This window comes from Zosterops lateralis (assembly GCF_965231275.1).
Source record: "Zosterops lateralis genome assembly, chromosome: 2".
Taxonomy (NCBI): domain Eukaryota; kingdom Metazoa; phylum Chordata; class Aves; order Passeriformes; family Zosteropidae; genus Zosterops; species Zosterops lateralis.
The window spans coordinates 98,481,350-98,506,553 of NC_139763.1; the positions used below are offsets into that span (position 1 = coordinate 98,481,350).

Sequence of the window (25,204 nt, forward strand, 5' to 3'; positions counted from 1 at the left end):
TAACACTGTGAGTGGGCGCCAATATAATACACACATTGTGTACACATATGTTGCTGTCTTCCTGGGAAGCTTAGCTGAAAGCCCACATGGTTGATGTGGGACAGCAGGAATGCCTCTCTGAAAGCACTCACACTGCTTATTCATAGTATCTCAAACGAAACCCAAGGCATATGGTAAAATTATGCCATTTCACAAAACAGCACTTATGGCAGCAAACAATCCTTTCGAATCTAAACTACTCTTGACACTTCAACACAGAAAAAACCACCTTGATGACAGAATTTACACACAACATCAAGCATTCAAATAAAAATAAAATAAAGAAATCTTAAGAGATAGAATTGCAGAGGTCATCAACAGTTTAATAAAGTGAGTTACATCTACAAACAGATCTACTTCAGTTTTTCTTTTTCCACTAAAGTACACACCCACTATAGAGGGTCAGACTCCCAAAAGAATAATGAAACAATAGATGGACCATCTGCTGTTACACAAAGCAAACTGAAAATAATCCAGGAATAGAATATATGGGAGCTGTACTAAAATCAGCACTACCTTTCCATTCGCTTTCACTCCAGATTCTTAGCTAAGCTTTTAAAAATGAAACAAACAAGAAAGGTTACCACACAGGAAAGCTGTAAGAGACACAAGTATACATAAAGGTAAAAAGAACATGAAGTATCCTTTGAGACTTTTTTTTCCCTTTTCTTGGCAATTCTAACCCATACACCACTTTTCCAGTGACAAATACTCTTCCTTCTGTTAATACAACAAATGGCTGGCATTTGTGGAACTGGCATTCCACCAGTGTACAGAAGGGTATGACAGGTATCTTAAATTACATATCCATGAATATCCACAACTTAAATGTCTTCACAGATTTCAGTTGATTTTACTCTAAGGTTTACTTGTTCCCTCCCAGCTTATTTAGGCACATTGAGGACAAGGCAAACAGAACTCCTTAACAGGCTTAAAACAAGTGTGAACAAATAACTGCCCAAAGAAAAGACTGCCTTGGAAACACTTTCTGCATAGTACAAAATTACTTGAAAACAAAGTGCAAATGAACAAAGGAACAGTACATTTACATGCCTCTTTTTCCCAACAGGTGCCTCAAACTCATGTAACAGATAAGAGTCTTCTGTTCAATTATGTTCAAAGGATTTAGCCACTAGACACTTTTACAATGTTAAAACAGATACTAAGAATGGGTCTTTTTTGTTGCTTTGTTTACACTGAGTGAACATAAGCTAGTATATTTCATGAGTATTTCCCTCGCTATTACCCTTTCCAGCTGGGTGCACTGGGCTTATAGGTTTGGAGAAGGCATGTCAGAAGTCCTTTCAGTAATCCACTCCAGTAACAAACTGCATTCTCAAAAATCATTAAATAAAGAACTGATTTTTAAAACAAATATCCAAAAAACAGTCTCCAGAGTCCATTTAAAGATATATTGGGGGATTCTAAAAAATTATGTTTATCTTTTACATTATCCGTGACAGTTTAGCATTAATAACACTAAATTCATACAGTGCAAACAAACGAAAACACAGAAATAAATCTTTTGCTCTTTCAGAAAAGCATTTTGTATTCATATTCCTCTTGAGCCTCTAAAGAACTGGTATGTGGTGTTCAAACACGTCTCTTCCTGGCATTGGGATTAATTAGAGATTATTTCAAAGTGACTGCCAAGATCTATGAGCCTCACAGAACAGCTTCCCTCCCCCATTCTTTTCTTCCTCCCAACGGAAGAGAAGAAATGAGAGAAAATCGGCAAGTCTTTCTCAGTGGCACTTAAGACAAGTCCATAAGGTAAGATTCCTTTCAGACAATCATCACAAGGCTGTCAGTCATACATGGGTGTAGCTAATGAAGCCACATAAGCACAGACTGGAGGACTGCTGGGCACTGCCTGGGTCAGCCCTGCCCCATCCTGCTGAACACCCCCCAGACCAGCACTGCCTTCTTACATGACTCTGCTCTGTAAGTAATCACAGTCCCGTTCCTCATAGGGCATTAATTATAGGGATTAACAGTAAAAGGAAACACATGAACAGGATGCTACATACTTTGGGGATTTCGGGGTTTTTTTTGCTTTTAATCTTTGTGTATTCGCTGCAGCTATGAATTAAGGAATAAAAAAGGATGTGCAGAGATCTGAACAAAATAGTACAATACAGTCTTCCAGTCTGCCATATTAAAGAAGCCCATTAAAAAAAAATACTGGAGAAGAGGATTTCAGCCTGCTGACATATGGCTTTCTAAGGAAGACAAAAAAATTGGCTATATATGCCACATTTTCTGTATTTTCCCAATTTCAGCACAGAATATGTATCATTAAGCTGTAAAACCACTGGAGCATTAGCCACTGGGAATGAGCTGTCAGTAAGATGCACTAATGAAGTGGATTAAAAATTCTTATGAAGTCAGAACAGACAGGCCTTTATCAGCACACCTATCACCCACCATTACTCTGCTGCTATAACCAAAAAGCACGTAACTGTAAATACTACTCTTAAATCTAGAAAAACCTGGAACTACTGCACCGTAAATTAAATGGCATAATACTTATATCTACGTGACCTACTATGACTCAGGCAACCAGCAAAAAATAACCTAACTAGAAATAAAGCATAGCTGTTCAAACTCAGAACAAAAAATACAGACACAGCCTATTCACTATGACCACTCAGCGTTACTCAGATGGTCTAGCAACTGAATATGTGCTTTTCCTACTATAGTGTTTCAGAGCTGAAAGTTAGAACAATATTTCATTACAAAAATATTAGGTTTTTTCTAGTATTTTAAAACCAAATACTTAGAAATGAAGAGATAAAACCAAGCTAAGTTAACGTAACATAGACATCTCCTTTATTGCTGGCACATTAGGCAAGCAGATGTTCTTAACAGAGACTGTCATCATTTTTAATGACAAACAACAGTTGGAATACAGGTTCTCCACTTCAGGATTTTCACAACAGGCTGTGTATCTGAACAAACAAATATTTTCAGGCTCTATTTGTTGCATTATATCTTCCTTTAACATGCATGGCATTCATAGAGTATTAAATGCAACTTATACAGCTCTACCCTAAGTGTACTGATGGAAGGCTTACAAACATATTTGCTGAAACTTTCAACTCTGACTTTAAAGAAATTATTTTTCTTCTGTCAAAACTAAGTGTTCTCCAAAAATAAGAATGGTGCTCAGGGATTTTGATATTAAAGCTTAAAGTAATCTGGTAACACAATAATTTAATTTCTTACAAGTTACACAATGACTAATTCTCTGTAGCCCCATAAATGGTTGAAATTGCTAACATGAAAAACATCTGAAGGTGTTTCTCTTTGTCTTTTCACATTCTCCCACTGGAGAGCAGTTAGAATTAAAGGCCTGCTCTAGGATATACACCTGTCAGGTCTCACCAATTAATGACTGCTTTAAAAAAAAAAACCTAAACACTGTTCTAACAAATGTTCTTGGGTACAAGATGTTTTATTACTGACCCTGCGTTTCATACTTCCCATGACAGACATTCATGACTCAGAATCAACTCTGAAATGAGTTCACAAAATATTCTGTTGGCTAAGGACCATTTTCCATTGGAACAATCTGAAAACAGATGCTAATGCATTTGGTCTGTCTTACATTAATGCCCTTTAACTTGTAACAGGAGGCAAATTTTTTTCACATGCAGTCATTTCTTAAACAATACTGTATTGCCCAAAAAGTCCTATTTTAAGAGGGATAACTAACAAATGAACTTATCACCTCCTAAAATGTAACAGGATTTCTGATATAGAGCCAATGAAGGTGTTTGGGTTTTTTTCAGGACAAATAATGAGCTTAGTAAAAACCTTCAGAAAATTATTGAGGCCCAGCACACACATAAGAAAAAATTAAGATGATTAAAATGTTTCTTTATTCTTACCATAATCAAGATTAGAATTTGTCACAGAATGATCCTCTACACAAGCTAGGGAATGACCACAGATTTTCTACTAAGTATGTAGGCTTCACTTCTTTGAATGTGTGTCCTGGTTCCAGCCAGGGCAGGGGTAATTTTTTGCAGTAGCTGGGACTGGGGACATGTTCAGGACCTCAATGTTATTCCATTCCACCTCAGGTGATTTCCTTCTGGCCACAGTGGTGGGAATGCTGGCCCTGAGCCAGAGGGAACAAGGCTGTGGTCAGGTCAAGCACTCTCCCTTTTGTAAATTTTTCTTATTAACATTGTTACTGCTCCTGCTCATTTTCTTCTCTCAATGCTGCTTCCAGTAAATTGTTCTATGTGTGCCTTTTGTGCCTCCAATTCTCCTCTCCAACCTGCTGCAGAGGGAGGCAGAGAGAAAGAGGAGGGGACCAAGTGGCAGTGTGTGGTCTGGGGTTTGTGGAAACATTAAACTGGGGAATATCTTTCCTAAAACAAGAACATAAGTTAGTCACAGATACTAGAAAAAGAGATGAACACCAGGTCCCAGACGTAATTAATCAGCATTTGCAAGAGACCCTTATTTTATTCACTCATAAACAAGACCATGGATCCTTCACTTTCTGCCATCAGTACCCCATGTCTAACCCAGCCCTGCAATATGTCAAGTATTTTCTCAAGAGTCTTGATATTCTCCGCTATTGGTCATATCAACATAAACAGACACAGTGCAACACTTAGGATTGGAGCTCAAGAGACAGAGATAGCAGCTAATCAGGATCTGATAAGACTTTCATACCTTATTACTCAGTATTCCTCCCCACCATGAGACATTTGCATTGCGCAAGGTACATGCAAAACTGGGGCTAATAATTAAAATGACATATGGTTGTGGATTTTTTTTCCTAAAGGCACATCTGTTCAGTATAACAGACAAAACAAAGTAAGACTCAAACTATAATTAGTGATAACATTGAGTGAGAACTGTGGAATAAACAAGGTAATCTTGACATTTTTAGTACAGATGATAGGAATAATTTCATTTTTTATTGTTGCTTCAAACTTCAAAGTCACATAGTTTTACTGTTTTTCTTAGGAGAAAGCAAGGATGTGTTTTGTGAACTCTCCCTCAAGTGGTAACAAGGAGAAGAAAAAAATATAATTTAATTATTTTTCCTCAAAATTTTTCTCCCACTGTAGAGTTACACCTTGCCAAAAATCAGCTAGTAGCAGTGAAAGTCTAGCTGGCAGCTTACCAGGTGGGCTGTCCAGGCCACCAGTGGATCTATCCAATGTATCAGATACTGTACTAAAATTACATCTCCACTGACTGACCATTCAAGAATTATAAATCAAAGTCCTCCTACAGAGAGATCACAGCAACCCTACCCATACAGAAATTAAATTTAGCTCAATCCATATGCTACCATGTACTATAATCTTTCATTGTACACCCCAGAAATGTGTTTCTTAGGCATCTGCTACTTCTATGTTTCCCCTTTAGTTTATTGTCTTATATCATGTAGGAAGAAATTCAGTTCAATCTACCTCTACATCAGATATACTAGAACAAATAACCATTATTATGACCAAATATACTAAAATAAACAAACAATTACTTCTTCACTAGTTTCTAATCTGCCAAGATATTTTCAGGATATAAATACAATAAAGTCAATATACTATTCAATATGTATGTCACTTCACACACTATTAAAAATTCGGTAATGAAACAGATTATGGGGAAAAATCTTCCATTAGGAGATAGAATACCTCTTCAATTCCAACATGAAATCTGAGCAAATGGGAAAGTACTCAATGTTTTGTCATATGCTAGAGACAAATATAAAAACATTTCAATAATTAATACCTTGGCTGCACTCAAATCAGAAAAATTAAAAATGTTTCTAGTCGTCTACATTACTAACATGACACAGATGACAGTCACCTGGTTGCTTGCTCAGGAAGTTTTATCCCTCACATAAATTCACTGACTTATCATTTGTACTATGGGTTAAGATGTGCTTTTTTTCAGAGTATATTCTTGATCCTTTCCATGCATTACTCATCCCATTTATTTGGATTTTTTAAATAGTTTTATTCATTGGACAGTCTTTTGTGTAAATATCACATTTTCTTTCAAATCAAATCCTAAACTGGCTCTCAAGAGAATATGCTTTTAAATCATTTGGAATTGCTCAATATAAAAAATGAAACATGCCAACACCTTCATCTTGCAAGCAACAAAACTGTTTTGTGCAAACAACAGCAAACCTACATTTTTAACCACAAATCCTTGTTCCTTCAATATGAATTAAACATATTAAAGCCTTGCCTCATTCTAGAGCATGCACAGTATTAGTGAACAATCTGTAAAGACAAAGTTAGCTTGTAAATGTGCAGCCACTGATAAAAAGACTTGCTAAATAATTATAATAACTCTTATTTACAGTATCATTCAAGTAAATTAATTTTATTAATATTGAAGCAAAGAACAGAATAAGAAGTATAAAGTATTTTTGAAATTCCATGACATTATCAAAGCACTCCCTAGCATGCCAGATTTTAATGAATGGAATACAGTAGTTCCATCCATGAGCTTTTCCATCAATATCCCATTCTGTCACTTTTGTTTTGAAGTAAAACTTCAACTGTGTTAATCTAAACATATTCTGCCACTTTTTCAGATGAAGGTTATTTCTCACTCTTCACAGGTTAGTGAAACTGTCTTGACCATAGGTTTGACACACAGCAAGCACATCTTCTAGGCTGATTTTTTGATCAAGCGTTCCTTGGACAAAGGATTACCACTACAGCATGTTTGTTTTTATAAACTGGCTTTACTTTACTTTCAAAGAGCTTCTGTTGACTAAACAGCAAGCCTAGCACTTGAAAGTGATTATTCCCAACTTTTTTTCCTCTCTGTATAGAATAAAAGCAGACTTTTATTCTTTCATGTTTCTAATTTTTAATGGAAAGCCATGCCACAGAAGATTAGGAAAAGGAAACCATTTCTTTTTATAGCCTAAAAATAAAATTATATGTGCTTATAAGTTTAGGCATACATTTCATAAAAAATGGATCCTTTCTTCTATAATCTTTCTCTGTGTTCCCACATGACAAGCAGCTTCCATCACAGTTAATGTTGAAGGCATCCTAAAACAAATACCTTATCACTGAATACAGAATACTTCTGGAGATAGAGAAGCAGAGACCAAACTTTCTAAAAATCAAATGCACATAGAAAAGTGATTGACAAAAGATGCATTCAGCTCCATTACAGGAGCCTTCCTTTCTACATGCTAAATTCAGGAGTCAGCACTGTCTGCTCCTCAAAAAGTTCCCAAAGGTGCTAATTGGGGCTTTATCATACCCAATAACACAGCTTTATTTATAGTTGGTGACCATGGTCCACCCCCACAATCACAGCTGCTCCCTATACAGACCCTGCAGGCAATTATGGGCAAGAGATGTGAGAGAGACACAGAGCTGCTGTGCAGACCAGAAATGGGTACTGGTATCCTCACTGCAATAGAGAATTTCCAGACATTTCTGATCAGAAGTACTGTATGGTCAGAAAACCACCTACTTCCCCCAGTTCATTGTGCCATCCTATATTATGCTCAAAAGACAAAAAGACAAATTGAAATCGTATAGAAAACAATATCAGTTTAGACATTGCAATAGTCATTTTGTATAATCCTAGCAGTAGAACTATCATTAGCTTTATGATAAAGGAAACTAATATATGGTAAGCCTACAGGACTGATTCCCCTAACTGCACTTTTTGTGAGCTTCCACACCTGCCCAAAATGGGTATAAATGGTGTGGCACCTTAAAACTGGGCAATGGTATCATGCACACATTAATAAGGCACAAATAATTATACAAAAGACAACAAGGAAAATATCAGACTGTGTATATATCCCCTTACAACCAGCTGAACTCAACTCAGACATGACTGTCGTCAACACATTACTTGTAAAATAATGTTTGAAAGAGACCTTTCACTAACATACAAAATGCTGTTTGATTTTATAAGAGTAAAAAGTAAAAGACAAAGTGCACCTATCTCTCCTCTACACAACTAGATATGAATCAAGGATCTAAATCAATTAAAAGAATTTACAAGCCATTATTTTTTCATTAGGACCTTTTGTGGTTTTAAAATCCTTGTCTTTCTCTGCAATCTGAATAAATAGTTGCCTCTAAGGAACTCTGGTACTAATACTTCCTTTGTTCTCATTTGACAATACACACCCCCAAGCATTGAAGATGATAAAAAAAAAACAAGCTAGAATTTAAATACTGCCTTACAACAACTGCAGTCACACAGCCTGTTTGCATTTATGCTGAGAACAAGCTGTCATAATACTGCTCTACCATTTGTAACCTCCATGTGTTCTCACCTGCCCTCTGCAACAAGAGTCTCTTTGTCTGAAAAGTGTGTTTGTGTAACATTCCTTTTTTAATTTAAACTATAACCAAAAATAGCAAAGAGCTTGTGCTCCGCCAAATACGTACTGAAGCTCAACTACTCATGTGGGTCAGGTACACCAAAGGGTTTATTAAAGCTGTTTGGTTTACATCTGGTTTTACATCACATCTAAGGAACAGGAGGGGAGAATAGGGTGGAAATTCTCACCATAACATAAAAGCTTAAAAAAAAATAAAAATTCATTGCATTTCCTCCTCCCATGCAACCCTATCTAATCAGTCATACACCCACTTTTCTCTGGAAGAAGCCTCTTTGTTCCATTCCCAATTACCTTATCATATGTTAGACACTGAAAGAGAAAGTGCCCTTCTCTTTCTAGGGACACACAGGAGCAATGGGCCAACATTCCAGAAGACTTTCAAGCAGTGTAAGGCAACTTTTACTAAAAATCTAGTGAAAAATCATCTAAAAATAGAGGTAAATAAATACGAGGGGGAAAAAGAAATGCTAGATTATTTTCTCTCAGCTTCAGCAAGATTAGAGTAAAAGAGTCAATATATTATATCTCTAAAATGTGTTGAGACAGTTTAAGTTTAGGGGTTCACATATCATGTTAAGCAACAGATTGATGGTATGTATAGCTTAGCTCAGAATTTACTCAAGACCAAAACCTACACAACATGCTTGGAAAACAGAACAAATCACAGGATACCAAAAAGCCCATAACTTATTTGACAATTACCAAGTTATCTACGTGATGTCAACCAAAAGCCAAAACCGGCTCTATGAAAAGGGCCATTAGCATCCTTCTCTGAATCTGTACTCTTTGTTTGTAAAACAAAGAAACGTCAGCCAAAACAATCTTAACTTCTCCAAACAAAATCATCCTGAACTAAAACTTTACTCGTCCTGATCCTTCCCACAATCAACAAAACCTCCTCTGCCTGGGGACACAAACAAGTTGTGAGGTTAGCTAAGTTATAAATTTCCTAAATTCCCATAAATAAAACAGCAAGGTTGTGACATAAGCAGAGGTAACTCAAGGAAGCAGGGTAAGTTGCCTCATGCCTACCACAGGACAGAAGCACACAAAGGGCTACAGCATTACACATGGCACACCTGACACCATCCTGATACTATTTCAATCTCTTATCAAGTCTGTACTTTCAGGCTAAGGAGAAATAGGTGAGAAGTTTCTGTGTCAAAAAGAACATTATGTACTTTAATGTACTAGTTCAAGGACTTGATCCAAGAACCACAACTGATCACAGTTGTCAACAAGGACTTAAGGAAGAGAAATGAATACTCTATAAACCCAGTAACCAACATGAACAGTAGCAAAGGAGAACTTGATACGGCACATGAATTGCAGAAACAAGACCTCCTTAGAAGACTTAAGAGACTATAAGAATTCTGCACCAACATTTAAACAAGCTGTACAACACAAAAACATGTAATTTGAATCAAGATATCAAATGGCAAGATGCACAAGAGATTTTAATAAGACTTTCTAGACAGAAACAGAAGTGGTTTTGCAATCACCTTGAAGGACTTCTTTGACTGTGACATTTCCTTCATGCACACCTTTCTACACTGACCACAAAACCACCACCAAGAGGTCTTCTCCTCTTGACATCTTCATCAGTACCATCCACTACTCAAGAAATATCCATCTTCCACTTTTGGAATACCACTTTAAAACAACCAGCCAACCAACTTTGGCTAAACCAAGGAGCATTTTAAGAGATTATTAAAAATAAATATACACCCTCGTTTAATACTTTTCTGCCTCTCCTCATATAAAGGGCCTACAGCAGAAGGCAAACAGTATTAAAAGTCAGAGAATAAGTTCCATTTCAAGACATTCTTCTGAGGATATGATTTACAGGAAATCACAGGAAACCTCCCACTTGTCTCCATTAGTAAGAAGTGAAGACTATGTTCAGCACCTTGAATGAATCCAAAAGTAATCTCTCCACTGCCACTTTATTCCTCCTATAGTCTTATTACTATAACTTATGTGCTTGATTTCTACACCTGGATAACACATTTGTCTCAAAAGCTGCCATTCTACAAAGGTTTTATTTTTTCTGAATTTCTGATTCTGGAATACAGCAAAAGGGAAGGAAGTTTGGACTTCACAGAAATGATGCTTTCCAGCTTTGCTTTACTTCCCAATAAGCAAAAGGCACAAAGAAAAGCAACAAAAAGAAGAAAAGACAACCCCAAAACCCTCAAAGGCAGAGAAAGTCTTTTAAGAGTAGTTTTGAGTACCCAGTAATTCTAATAAGCTTGCAGTAATAATCTTTTAAAAAGTAAAATCTGTGACAAAAAGTAAAATTACTTAGTTCATAGAAAGACTTCTGTGCAGCCTATATCTAGTACAGTTTACAGAACTTACTGCCCATTATCTCTTACTTCATTAAGCAAGAAGACTGAAAAGGACATAATTTTGTAGATGGCACCATACTCAGAAAATAGGTGCAGTTAAGCACAAGAAACAAACTCGCAAACCCTGTTTTCCCTTCTTAGCAAGACTTACCCAATAGAGTACAGAATGACAGCTCAAACTACTCTTAAATGGCTATCATATGCATTTGATATGGAAACAAGATATTGTACCAGTCGGATTTTGTACAAATGGCTAACACAAAAGCTTACACTGCATTAGTGCTGCTTCTCTAACTTGTTTCATCCACAAGACCTTTGAAAACTAAAATTCATTCACAGGATCTCTGAAAACTAAAATTCATGAGAAATTATTCACAATAGAGTAATTTTTGTGTCATCACATAAATAAAATCACATGTATATTGGCACTGGTTCCTAAATGTACCATCACTATAAAAATGAAGATTAGTCAATAATGCTAATAGGTTAAAATGATACCAATCAAATTTATGAAGAATGAAGCATTCCTCTTTTACATGATACCCTTTTATCCAGAAACCAAAAGAGAGTAAGAATGAAAACCACAGAAACTGTCCAGGTGCCAACATTTCCCTTACCTTTTTTTTTAATTTACTATTTCCCAGTATTTCTATTACAATTGCCTACTTCAATTTGAAAGTCATTTTAGAAGCATCTTCAAAAATACAATCTTTAAATGATCACTGCTACAATTACATTATAATGCTCACAAATAAGGTTAATGCAAGGATATCTGGAACCAAAGAGGCTAAACACTAAAAACTTCTTTTGCTAAGTTACCAAGAATTAACATGATCAAGTATATTGAAGCACTGCTTAGCAGTGCTCAGATACTGAGTCATATGGCTCAGCAAACAAGTACACCTTCATTCAGTTTAAAAGTAGGACACACATAGAGATTAAACATCACCAGTAGATGAAAGAGGACGCACTGAAATCAAAAAGATACAGACTTTCACTTGGAATGACATGGGTCATGATCTAATGAAGTAAAGCTTACAATTTTTTCATTTAAGCACTCTGACACAGAATCAGAATGCAATTTGTAGAGTAAACACAACTAACAATTTGAACACAAGAAAACCATTTCTATTACGCTCCTTTTCTCAAGCTCTGAATTCCAACAGTTAAGGAAAATAAGATAGCTGTCACCTTCTGAAATAGTTATAGTGATTCAGTATGCTTCATTAGTATGATTTGGTTTAAAATCCTTCCTCTCCAACCATCTCATAAGAATGGCCCAAATAGACAGTAAAATATGCTAATTATACCTCCTTAAAAAATTCTGTGCTTCACAAAAGACATTCTTCTATCACCATTTTTACCCTAATGCAGGAAATGAAATGGGTAACTGGAAAAAAGCAACTCTAGCAACTAGATGGGGTTACTAACATATTGCCAGAATGACTGTACAGAGCTTATAGCAAGTATTTTGAAAAAGTGAGACTGAAATTTGCTTTAATTTTTGTTAACATTAAACAACTAGATTAGGGTCCATACAACACAGGTAAGTCAAAATAGAACCTGCTTATATAATCCAACTACTTCTGTCAAATTTCTGTTGTCATAACAAATTCATGCTTCCTTTGAAACACAGTGACTTCTGTCCATACACCAAATGGGATGCCTAACATAGGTAGCCATAGGCTCAGTGATGAACAACTCCCTCAGGAGTTCTGGTAAGAATGCACCTACAGTGAAATCAGTGCTTTACACACTTACAAATTCAAACACAAAAACACATGCACTCATCAAAATCTTTACTGATCACTAAAAACTCCTTAAACAGCGTATTTTGCTCCTCTTGGAGTCTTTTTGCCTAAGTATATTCGCACTTGGACAGTCTGATGTTCTTTAAGAAGAAAGTCCTTAGATGTCAAGCAAATTTCAGACACCCCACCAAGCCCAAAAGACTACCACAGTAGACTGAATAGCTATAATCACTGCCAAAGATCTGGAAGGAACATATGTAAAACTCAAACATAACAGCAGTGACATTTACAAGAATGTAGACATTTCACTGTTTCTACCAACCACTTTCACCAGTTGTAAAATTATACTGCCACCATGCCTGCATCAGAGCTCAAGTGCAGACAGACAGAAGAGCAGGAATTTAATCCTCCATTCATTTGACATCTCACTCCCTACTATCTCCTTCAAAAAGAGGAGACTTTAGAAAGAGCATCATCTCTTTTGTTTGAACAGATTTACGGTAATGCCACACAAGGCAAAGTCTAATGGCCACGACAATGTTGTATTCCCCACTTCCCAAAACAAGATTGCAGATCTTGCACAGAATTACCTGAAATATTATTTTTTAAAATACTAGGTAATCAAAGCAAGTATTAAAAACCTTTTCAGTTATCACCAAGAGTGCAGATAAAGCGGATGTTAATTCCTTTTATTGAAACTGAACCATTGCAAATCAAGAATCCATTAGGTTTCTAAAAAGGTTTCACAGCATGAAACTAACATTATTGTTACCTTACCATAAAATCACATCATGTCTGAAAAGTGTGACTATCGTTTTGCTTCATTCCATCACTTGTGAAAACTCTAAGTCAATATCCACCATGGCTCCCAAAGTTTAAGGATCTACGGTAGGAAGGGAGGTCAAGCTCAAATCCAAATTAATAGTCACTCTCTACCACAGGAAAAGCTACATACTGTAAGCCCTTTGAATAACTAATTCCAATGAAATGAATGTTTCATGAAGGAAATGCACTTGGATTTAAAGGTCACAAAGTGACAGATAAGAGCATAGAGTGAAACAAATCCAGCAAATTACTGATTGACCTGCAGGGTCAATGAATCCAAGCAATAAATATCTCTGCTCTTTGAATAATTAAAAATGTTAAAACACAATGGCTGCAGACAACAGTGTTAAGAATGCAGACGGACTAGATGATCTACTTCATATTTAAGTATTTCACTTACCTGTCCTGTGACTGCTCTTCATACATTCTTTCCTTTCCTTCCTTGAAGAGTCTTATGGCCCGTTTTGATTTTTTCATAAGACTGTCAATGTAGATTTTAAAATACTCATTCTCACTGAGTTGTGCAAGTTTCTGGTTGTCATCGTATTTGCTCAGGATAAGTCGCAAATGTTGGTAAGTATCAGGTAGAATGTCAAGTATGTAAGGTGGGCTGTTCTTCAGTTGAAGCTTTGGGTTTTGGCACAATCTTACCTACAAGCAAAAACAAGAGATTGTAAAAGATAAGAAATCCGTGAGACAAAAACTAATCTGATATTTTCAAATTTATCAGATATAACATACTTCTTTAACCTCCAATGCCAAAGAATTAAATCCTACTTCATTTATATTCTGTGAAAGTCCAACATAGTCTCTAACATCAAAAGAGGCAAAATCTGACTTAATCTTGTCACACCTATAAAAAGCAAACAAGCTTACCTACGTATTTTGTGGGTTTTCCCCCAAAGTATATCTTTTCCTGCCTAATGTATGCTAAGGAGCATATCAAAACACAGCATATAACAAATGCCAGGAGCAGTACTTTCATACAGATCTGTTTGCTGCACATTAACTTAGCTACAGGTGTTTATCTACTAAGAACTGACATAAATTACTTTGTCATCTGCTGGCTCTCTTTTCTTTATCCAACAATATAGCCTCTTAGACCCTAGGGAAATTTAGTTTAGAAAGCTCTGCACGTAAGAAAATGGTCTGAGCTGTGACAGTGGTTCAAAAGTTCCTACCTACAACAGACAGACTTTAGGTACTCAAAAAAAGACACTGTAAACCAGGAAACAAAAATATTATAAACTCATTGTTTTGCAGCTCCTGGCTGGAACAGAAATTCAGTGCTTTGCTTTTGGCTGGATGAGGAGGTGCCCACCAAAGCTTCTTTCTCATTCCCCTACTTATAACAAAAGACTCATAGGTCAAGACAAGGACAGGGAGAGATCATTCACCAAACACTGTCACAGGTACATATTATTAAGGTACTTAGCCTAGACTTGGGGACCTTAATTCATTTAATTACCAGTCAAATCTGAGTAGGGTAACAAGAAAATAAAACCAAACCTTAAAAACACATTCCACCCCTCACTCTGTCCTTCCTGGGCCTAATTTTATTTTCCACTCTACCTCCTCCCTAGCACAGGGGGATGGTGAATGGGGACTGTGGTCAGTTCATCACACCTTATCTCTGCCATTCCTCTCTCCTAAGTGGGAGAACTTCTCACACTCTTCCCTTGCTCCACACAGGGCTCCCTCCCACAGGAGACAGTCTCTTCGGAATTCTCCAGTGTGAGTCTTTCTCTCAGAGCACAGTTCTTCATGAACTCCTCTAGAACATATTTCCCGCACAGGGGTTAGGGTGCAGTCCTTCAGGAACAGACTGCTCCAGCCTAGCTCCTCTGCAGGGTCACAAGTCCTGCCAGGAAACCTGCTCCAGTGTGGGCTCTTCTCTCCATGAGACCACAGGTCCTGCCAGAAGCCTGTTCTAGCACAGGTTCCCTATGGTATCACAGCCCCCTCCAAGCATCACCCTCTTCTGGCGTGGGGTTCTCCATGGACTACAGTGAATGTCAGCTCCCCTGTGGACCTGCCTGGTCGTCACCATGGGCTGCAGGGGAATCACTGCTGCAGCACCTGGAACATCTTCCCCTCCTTCACTGAACCGTGTGGCTGCAAAGCTGTTTCTCACACATATTCTCACTGCTCTCTTCCCCAGCTGCAGCTTCCTTCTGCACAGTAACTTTTCTCCCCTCTTCTTTAAGACATTACCCCAGAGGCACCACTGCTGCCAGTGGGATTTGCCTTGGCCAGCAGCAGGTCCATCTTGGAGCTGGCTGCTCTACTGGACAGGGATGAAGCTTCTGGCAGTGCCTCAGCAAAACTACCCCTGTAGTCCCTTCACTGCTAAAACTTTGCCACTTAAACCAAATAGAAGAAAGCATCTCAACCGACTTGGAATTACTGTGATCGCAAATGGCACAAATGGAATACATGTTACTCAAAGAATAAGTTCAAACTAATAGAATACCTTTATTTAAATCTAGTTTCCACTGGAAATGTTACTGGAAGAGAAAGGTACTCTTTGTTTCCTACATGTCCTTAACGTAACAAGATTAGAATTGTCTCCTGACTATCTAAATTTTCTCATAGTTCATTCTGTAATGTTCTGTTCTAGAAAGAAAAGAGACTAAAACTAAAAGGTAGTTTTTGAATGCTGTTGCACTGAGCTATTCAGGCTGGGCTAAAACATTGCACGGAGACACATTCTAGATGTGTGTGCAGCTGCACATATGCAAATACTTATGAAAAAATTAAGACCATGTGGTATAAAAGTTTTATAGGCATCATTTGGAGATTGCCACATTATATATTAGTGACTTTGACGTTCTTTTGAGGTAACTAATGAGGTTATAAAAATATCTTAATACTGCTGAAAGTAGGTTCCTATTCCTACTACTATCAACTGGAAAAAAAATGCATCCTTGAGTTTTTATGGGTGAGAGGGGAACAAACCCGTATCCTGCTCATCTCCCTAAACTCAAAGCTCTATCACTATTGCTGACCTCTCATCTAATTTCTGTATCTACACCATTAAGAAATTCACTGCCTTAAGGCTGAGGCCACTTACAGACCTTCATGCACCCTAAACAGCAAAGAAAACAGGTAATAGTTTGTGTCTGAAACATACAGTCCAGGAACACAACCAGGCAATCAGACTGAGGCAACAGGGGGTCATAGTTAGGAAAGTGGAGATAGAGTGGACAAAAGTCAAGCACTCAGAAGTTTTTAAAAAGTCTAGCACTATCCAAAACAGCATTTAAAACATGACATTTACAATAGCTCTCCTCATTTCACTGATTGTTGTTTTAGTAATTTTGATTACTCTTTCAACTTTTAGACCAAGTAATACATCAGGAAACCTTCTGATGTTGTAGAACAGTCCTTATCCCAGAGAAATTTAAATCTCAGTAGGAAAAAAAAAATTAAAAAAAAACAAAAACAAAAACAAACAAAACAAACAAACAAACAAAAAAAAACAACACAGGAGCAGGCAAATACAAATACATGAGCTGTTCAACACGTTGAAGAGTGGTTCAGAGACTGAACACTAGCAGTTTGGTATTTCTAGACACAAACTGCTAAGTTCTACAGCAAGCTCTCAAATAATTTAATGGCTTATAAATAATTCCTTAAAGCTGAGAATGAGCTGGAAGAAAAAACAAAAAAAAAAACAAAAACAAAACAAAACAAAACAAAACAAAATAACCAACCCAAAACAAAACAAAAAAAGTAAAGCATATTTGACCATCTCTTGGCCGGTAATGAAGTCTGAAACTGCAACTGACATCTGCAAGAGCTTTGAAACTGAAAATAACTCGTTTGTATTTTATGTGATAAAGATAAGGTCATCAAGATAAAAAATAGAGACAACAGGTTAGGAGATGTCTAAAGCAGGATTCTCAAAGAATAAAGGTTGGATATGATACCATTCTTTCAAGATCAGAAAAACACTGAAGTTAGGCTGATAGATAGAATTCTCTAAGGAGATGTCAGAAACATGGCCAAAGAATCTTACATGTGTAGCTAGACCTGAAAATCATCCATGCAGAAACATACATGAATTTCTTAGTAGAAGAGTAAGAAGAACTGGAATCCCAAATACAGAAGTGAAAATCTTCATGAAAACCAGACTTTTTTTCCTCTGAACTCTGAGTTCACTGTGATTTCTGGTGTAGTGAAAACTTGAAACCAGACTGACACTCTTCACAAGACCAACTATGGGGGACACAAATCTGTCACTGATCAGGCCTTACAACCCTCTGAAGTAACAAGAACAAGGGGAAAAAAATCTGAAAGTTCAAAATGTTTATTCAGAAAAAGAAGTCAGCAATGAGAGCAGACCACAAGCAGAGAAGGCTGCAATCATTCTGAATTACTTATTTACCCTAACTTAAATCTCATGAACAAAGAAAAAATTATCTTTCTGAAGTCTATCTTTTTGACCAGATGTGCCAACAAGCAGAATATAAGAGATTTCATATATATTAGAAATATCATTAAAATATTAAAACAAGAAAAAGTAATTTATTTTTGCTGGTTGCTCTATTTTCAACAGTCAGTCCATTCAGCTATACAAAAAGAACATACAATTATAAGGAAGACCTGTTTTCTCTTTCAGAAGTTCTAGAAAGTTTTCTTCAGTCTCACATCATTACATATAAGACAGTTTACAAGGCTTCACTTTCTGCTGAATTTGGAGAGACAAATGCATCACATTATCAGAACCTTTCATTTTATAACAAGCTTTTAAGAAAGCCACACAAAAATTCTTCAACACCTTCATCAGTTTTATGTATTATACTTGAAAAAAAAATAAAAATTACTATGTTCAAATCAGTGATCCACTGAAGTAGTATAAGGTTTCCTTCACTTTACAGAGTACACAAGGCTTCAAAGGAAGTAAGTCTGTAAGGAGATGGTTGGTAAACCATATGGTTTCCAGTCAGGATATCCTGACACATACCACAGCAGTTCACAATTAAAAGTAAGCAATAAGAAATGACACCTGCTGACGCAAAAGATTTGCCAAGACCTTTCTTCAAAAGAAAACAGAACTCAAAACAAACAAACAAACACAAACCAAAAAAAAACCAGCACCCCTAAAATAAAGAGCTCTATATTGCACTTCACAAGGCAACTCTCACCAACACATTAGGAGCGGACATGAATCATATCACTGTGTGATTTTTGTATTGTTATGACTGGAAGTAAGCATGTATATATTTAGCAAGCACTCAGTGGTGAAAAATGAAAAGCAGTGAGCAAGTTAGTAAAAAATATCTCTCTTATTGAGGCAAACTGAGACAAAATTAAGCTCCTTTCACTAGCTCTCACACAGGGAAAAATCCAAGCACTTAATCCAGAATCACAGAAACAATAAGAGTGCAACTTTGTGAAAACTGAGGCATTACCTTAATCTACCAGAAAATGATTTTGAAACAGTTAACTCTAGTTCCTTTGCAGAAAAAACACTAACCTCATCTCCATCCTCTCCTACCCCTAACCAAAATAAATGACACTACTCATAACACTTTTGAAGATAGTTGACCTAAATTATAAAGCATTATTTGATAGCATCATGGGAGATGAGAGGAATCCAGGCCTATTCTATACAGACAATTAATTTCTTAATAAAAACTATCTTCTATTTACTTTTTAAAGCAAAGTTGAAAGCCCTTGACTCATTTGACAAAAGGATCCTTGTTCAAGCAAAGTACAGCAGCCTTAACACAATCTGTTTAAACACCTAAGGCTAGTCAAAGACAATACAAGGAAAGTAGCTCAGCTAAAACAGAGTAAGTGTCTAATGAGTAGGACATCCGCTAAATGCTGTTTTCAGCTGCAGTGAATGGGTCAGAACAACTGGAGGAGCATCAGTGCTTACACACTTCCAAAACTACCCTTCCAAACTGCCCAACTGAACCAGTGTCCTCTGCCATGCTGCACAGAATACTCAAAGAATTAGAGAATGCCTTGACACACCAGAAATAGCATAAAGGTAGCTCTGCAGTTAAGATACCATAACATTCTCCAGCAATCCACAATGCAACCAACAATGAATTCTGAAAAACTTAATCAGGAGAGGCTAATAAGGAAGATAGTCCAAGTTTGAACATTATGCGTCTTTGACAAAGATTTCTCCCTCCCTGAAGTTACCTTAACTGCAATGTATTTCGTTTTCCATAGGAAAAAAAAGTTCTTATCAGAATATAAATAGAGGTAGCCCAAACACCAATCTCTTTGCCTGAGAATACAGTAAATGCTTGTTCAACAGCTACCACACTGCAACTGAGCCGTGTGTTTCCACAGTGGAAGAATAAACAATAAGAATGCTGATGCCACAAGGACAGTTGACTTTGGAGGGTAATTTTACTTTCTTCCAATTAGAAAAAGAAAAGCTTGTGTTCCTCTGTTTAATTTTGTATTCTTTTTCCATAAGCAGCATACATAGGACATAAGATTTCCTACCAACTTTGACCACGGAATCAATTACATGAAGTTTTGCAAAGGCTAACCAACGCACACATAGTTTCAGCTACCATGCTCTATATACTCAGATGCTGACAGATGTTAATTTAAAGAAAACCACAATACTAAGCTGCAGAGGTAACACAGCTTTTATTCAGTAAGTTGATAGTATAAGCTTTGGAGAAGCACTCTAGTTTGCTCTTAAATAATTACTAAAGAGCAAATCAATGCCATCCACATTTATAGAGTCAGAGTCAAGCAACTGGTGGGGCCATGACAGGGCACCCAAGCAGATTAGGCAATATTGTTAATCCTCACAGTAGAAAATTTAATTATTTTCAAGCCTAATGCATAGGAGGAATGAAAAGTGATTAAAAGTTGATGAAATATACCTGTTTTAAAAAATCCCATTCAGAATATGTCATGATTTTTTTCAGTTTGAATCCCTCAAGAGTGAAGTGTGAAAAAATAGTACTGACAACTCTAAATAGCCCAAGCAGTAAACAGACCTAACTACACCAATGTTTACTTAGTAGTAATTCTCTCCCAAAGTTGGTCTCAACATACCATGACTCTGTAATAGTAATACATGGCTAGGGTCTAAGTTTTAAAGGCCATTAGGTTTACAATCTCAGGGGGAAAAAAATCATGTAATTTAGACACAGTTTAAAGGAAGACCTGAGTTATTTGTTAACAATATTCATTTTTCATTTATTTACAGGATACAAACTTTCTAAAATATAGATCGTGTTTTAAAAACAGTAATTTGCTTCCTATAAGTCCAGAGATATGAGGTCAACTTTCCTATACAATGCAAGCATTAAAAAGCAAGGCTAGCCTTCTAAATCATAAAAGAAATATTATCTTTTGCATTGTAGAGGAATTATAGTATTTTTGGTTCTTAATGATAAAGCTACTGCTTACCCATGAGAAAAGCAGTAGAAAAACCTGACATTCATGCTAAATGTTGCTTTCCTTTCAATAATGCAGTTACTACTGTAAATTCACATAAGACATACCAATAAACCACAAACAGGACAGATCCCAAGTGTATGAAGTATAAAAAGATATATAGACAGAAGGCAATTTACATTCACTGATTAGCTACATGTAGATTTTTCTTTTTATTCCCTGCAAGAATATTGCTTATGGTAAGTTTTACAAACAAGGCTCTAAGCAGGAGCACTATTCCAACATTCTATCCTGCTAAAGAACTCTTTTTCAAAATCCAAACTGATATTAAAAGTTTAAAGAGAAAGCACCCAAACAGAACTGCCATATTTTGCCTATTCCAACCTAAAGTATCAGCCCATGGAAAACTGGTATTATCATGAAATCTGAACAATTTGAAAGCAGGACACATAACCAATTCTACACAAAGAAGTTTGCATGGTGTCTAGGTAGCCAGAATTTTTGCATACACCACAAAACTACCCTCACAGTACAGTTCTTATAGGGTAGGAATGTTTGTAGTATTGGTTAATCCCCTATTGTTGCAAACAAATAATTCATACAAAAACCTCTGCCAGAGGACAAAATTACAGAAGGAAATAAAGGAAAGATAGAAGATGGCAATTTTAAAAAAGAAAAAAAAAAAAAAAAAAAAAAAACCAAACGCAGGCCAGAAATTATTGAGCTCTGCCATTAGTTTTTAAGGCTGCTCTTTTTCCCCCATGTTTGGTCAAGATAAAAGCTTTGTTTTGTTTCCATTATTCATTTTCCTAACATCATTAGAATGGGGGATAACTTCAGCTACCTTACTACAGCAATAAGATGGTTATCACAGCTACTATAGTTAAGGAAGAAAGAAGCATAATAACTGTTATTACAACAAGTAAAATAGGCCTCCAAGCCACAACCTTACTATGGGTAGCACCCCAGTGACTTGGCAGAGCTACTGCCCTCAATAGGTAGGTATTAATGTGATCACTGACCCACCACAGAAACCAGTCATAGGACACACTCCAGAAATGGGATTTAAAACAACAGTTGATCGAGCAGGTTTCTATTTCTGATTTTAATCCCTGGGTTTGATGTAGGCAGAGGAAAAAATGACCTTCCTGTGTCTACTGCCACACAAGGCTGAGATTTAAATTGTTTGCCAGCATATTAAATTTGCTCAAACACATCCTTCCACTACAAGTACCAAATGCTAAAAACTCAACCAACAAGCTAGAGCATTCCCACACTATGACATCATCCTGTCTGGTATACTTTAATACAATTTGGAAATAAAATTTGATTAACTGAGAGCAGCTTAAAGAGGATACATTAAAGATCCAAATTGAGGACACTTATCCAGTAAAATGAAAAAGGAAGCACAGCACAATGTCCAGCCTTTCCAGTGACTTCTACCAAACAGGCCTTCCTGGCTGTTCTGATGGGCTGTGATAAATACAGTTACCCTGTACTGGATGAGTGAAAGCTATCCAGAAGTCTAATCAGTGGAATAAAGACTTTCTGGTAACTGTGATTATACAAACAAATCAGGATATAACCTTACCATATGGATCTGTAAAAGACCTGACACAAGGAAATCAGACCTCTGCATTCCCCACGTGGTTTCAACAACAAACCAGATTTCTAGTTTCCAAGCTGAAAACTTCCTCCTACTGAAGAAGAGTACCTACTTTCAAGTACTTGTACTTGCAGTTCTTAGTAAAAGAGAACTCACTGTTAACAGTATCCTGACCACTGACAGGAAAACATCAACCAAGTCTTTGTGATAATACTATTTTTACTAAAGCTGGGGGTTCAGTTTATAATTGCTATCAGCAAACACAGCAGAAATACAGATATTACTCTTGGAGCATCAAAAAAGAGCCTTCCAGGACTTTTAAAAATAACACTTATAAAGACACCTTACATGAAATAGTCTCCACCCTGCCAGTATAACTAATTAGGAACATTAAGAAACGTTGAACATCTTATTTCACAAGAGCCACAGGGAGAGCAAAGAGCTGCACTAAATCACAGAGTTAAAAAGTGGTAATTGTATCGCCATGCAGACCCAAGGTCAACAGGTAGTAATCCTCCCTGCTCAGCAGTTTCAAGAGGAAGCTTTTAAGTATCACCCCCTGTGCAAAGCAGAGTGCCTGCATCTCCTGAACAGCAAGCCATGTTACAATCAAACTCTTCCTACCACTCTCCCAGATAATCTATCATGATGCAAGCTGTCATTTCAAAGACTACCAAACAAAATGTATCAGGTTGGTGAGGGGAAGCATAAGAGGTAAAAAGCTACAGTCTATCTCCTCACTTCCTGAAAAACGAGTTTCAGTAAAGTTTATTTCTAGTTTCAAAATTAATAGTAGATGTACTTGTAAGTCATTAAAATGCAGAGCACATACTTAAAAAGTTAGGCATGCCATACTAATCTGTTTACTAAACTGACAAGAGTGACATCCCCCAGTCCCCACGCACATTCCTAAAAGCACAAACACATCTATGCTGCCATCACCAACATATCTCACAGGACAATTAGCTCAACTGGAGTTTAATACTTCAGAGGTCTTGTTTGCAGACTAACAGTGTGACACAACACGAAACACACAAAATATGTGATTACAAGTCTAAGTTAAGCAGCTTTTGGTTAGGACAGCTCTTCAACTTTGAGTCATTTTTAAGGATCTGAAAATAACAATAGCCTAAGGCAAACACACACATTTGTTTTCCTTCCACAAACCAAGATTAAAAAAAAAACATAGCCAGAGGCCACTGGAAAAAAAAAAAAAAAAAAAAAAAAAAAAAAAAAAAAAAAAAGACAAATGATGCTTAAATAACCTAAAACATAAGTCCCCTAACTTCCTGAGGCAAATGCAGCGCAGCACTCAGAGCTGCAGGAAGAAGCTGTTCGTATTGAAACAGCCCCATTCTTTACTGTGTGTGTGTATACACGGACACATAGAGACACCCACCACTTTGTCCATAAGCTTCCAGGTCTTCTCCACAGTCCTGCGGTCGGCAGCTGCCTGCTTGGGGGGGCCCACAGCATCCTGGATGGCATCGATGAATCCCAGGATCCGTCCCTTGCGCGGGTTCCGGCCGTTGAGGGAATTGGCCATCTGGGAGCCGAGCTGGCCGCAAGGACACAGAAACACGGGCTCACAGGGCGCTCCCAAACACACATCTTGTCACAGAACCCGCCGCAGCCTGCGAGGCAACACCGCCTTCTCCCCGGGCAGGAAAGGGCAAGATCAGGGCATGTTGAGGAACGAGCTTAACTTTTTCACGGCCAACAGCGTGAAGCCGCCCGGCCCGGGTTTACACACCGGCAAGAGCGATGCCGGGTTTATTGTCAACCCCGGCGGCAGCATCGGGATGGGGGGGCACACCCGGGGACCTGCCCGGCCCCGCCGCCCGCGGGCACATGCCCCGCACCGCACAACAAAAGAGGCCCTGGCCGAGCGGGAGAAGGGAGCGGAGGAAGGCAGGACCCCGCAGGGCAGGGCAGGCACAGGGACCTGGCGCCCGGCGCACACACACACACACGGGCACGGACCGTGCGCCAAGGGCGAGAGCGGCCGCCGGGAGCGCCGGGAGCAGGGCAGGCGGCAGGGCAGGCGGCAGGGCAGGCGGCAGGGAGGCTCCTCGGCCCCGCGGCGGAGCGGAGAGCAGGCGAGGCGTCCCTCCGGACCAGGCTCCCTCTCTCCCTCCCTCAGTGCCGCGGGAGACGGGCGGAGCGCATCCCGCCCCGCAGGACTCTGCCCCGAGCGAGAGAGAGCCAGCGCTGCCCCGCGGGAAGCGTGGAGAGCCGCTGCCCCGCCGCCCGCGTCGCCCTCCCGTATCCCGGCACTGCCCGCCCGGCGGGTGGGTGGGAATGTGCGCGCGTGTGTGGAGAGTCCGACAGGCACATGCAAAAGAGACAGAGAGACAGAAAGAGAGAGAGAGAGATGCACACGCACAGGTCTGTCTGCGGCCCCGCTCGCAGCCCCCGGCAGGCTGTGGTCTCCCCGCGCTCCTAGGAAGTGAGGCTGGCTCCCCGGCGGCGGCCCCGCTCCTGCTGCCGCGCCCGCCCCCTCCCCGCGGCGCGCTGGCGGCCGCTCCTCTCCTCGGAACATGCCCACCCCCGGCACAACACTCCCTGCGCGCCTGCGCGCCAAGCCGCCAGCGCGGCCCTCGGCCCGGGGGGCGGGAACGCTGCCGCACCACAGCCAATCCGACGGCAGATTGGCTTGATTGACGCAGCATCCAGCAAATGTGCGTGGGTTTAAACACGGGGCGGGGCAGCAGGCGGGAGCGGGCTCGGGATGAGGAGGGGGCGGGAAGGAGCGCCTGCAGGGTGGGAGCTGTGGCGGTAGCGGGGCCGGCCGGGGTCGGGCTGAGCTGAGGGAGGTGGGGCTGCCGTCCCACCTGGTCCCGCTTGCTGAGGGGCAGCCTGAGGCCTTTGGGGC

The 25,204-nt window shown here is 38.7% G+C and overlaps 1 protein-coding gene across 2 annotated transcripts in view; it reads right to left on the minus strand.

The window, feature by feature from the left end:
- Window positions 1-24,997, minus strand: part of CBLB (Cbl proto-oncogene B) — a 128,211-nt gene extending 103,214 nt beyond the window's left edge. The window contains exons 1-3 of one of the 2 annotated variants that reach the window (XM_083854364.1): window positions 24,716-24,997; window positions 23,729-23,887; window positions 13,738-13,988 (exon numbers count right to left, since the gene is read on the minus strand). In XM_083854364.1, the coding sequence (XP_083710490.1) occupies window positions 13,738-13,988; window positions 23,729-23,887; window positions 24,716-24,871 (566 nt within the window). In that variant the 5' untranslated portion in view covers window positions 24,872-24,997. The remainder of the gene's footprint in view (window positions 1-13,737; window positions 13,989-23,728; window positions 23,888-24,715) is intronic. The other variant, XM_083854365.1, reaches the window with a different exon arrangement.
- Between the last annotated feature and the right edge of the window lie 207 nt (window positions 24,998-25,204).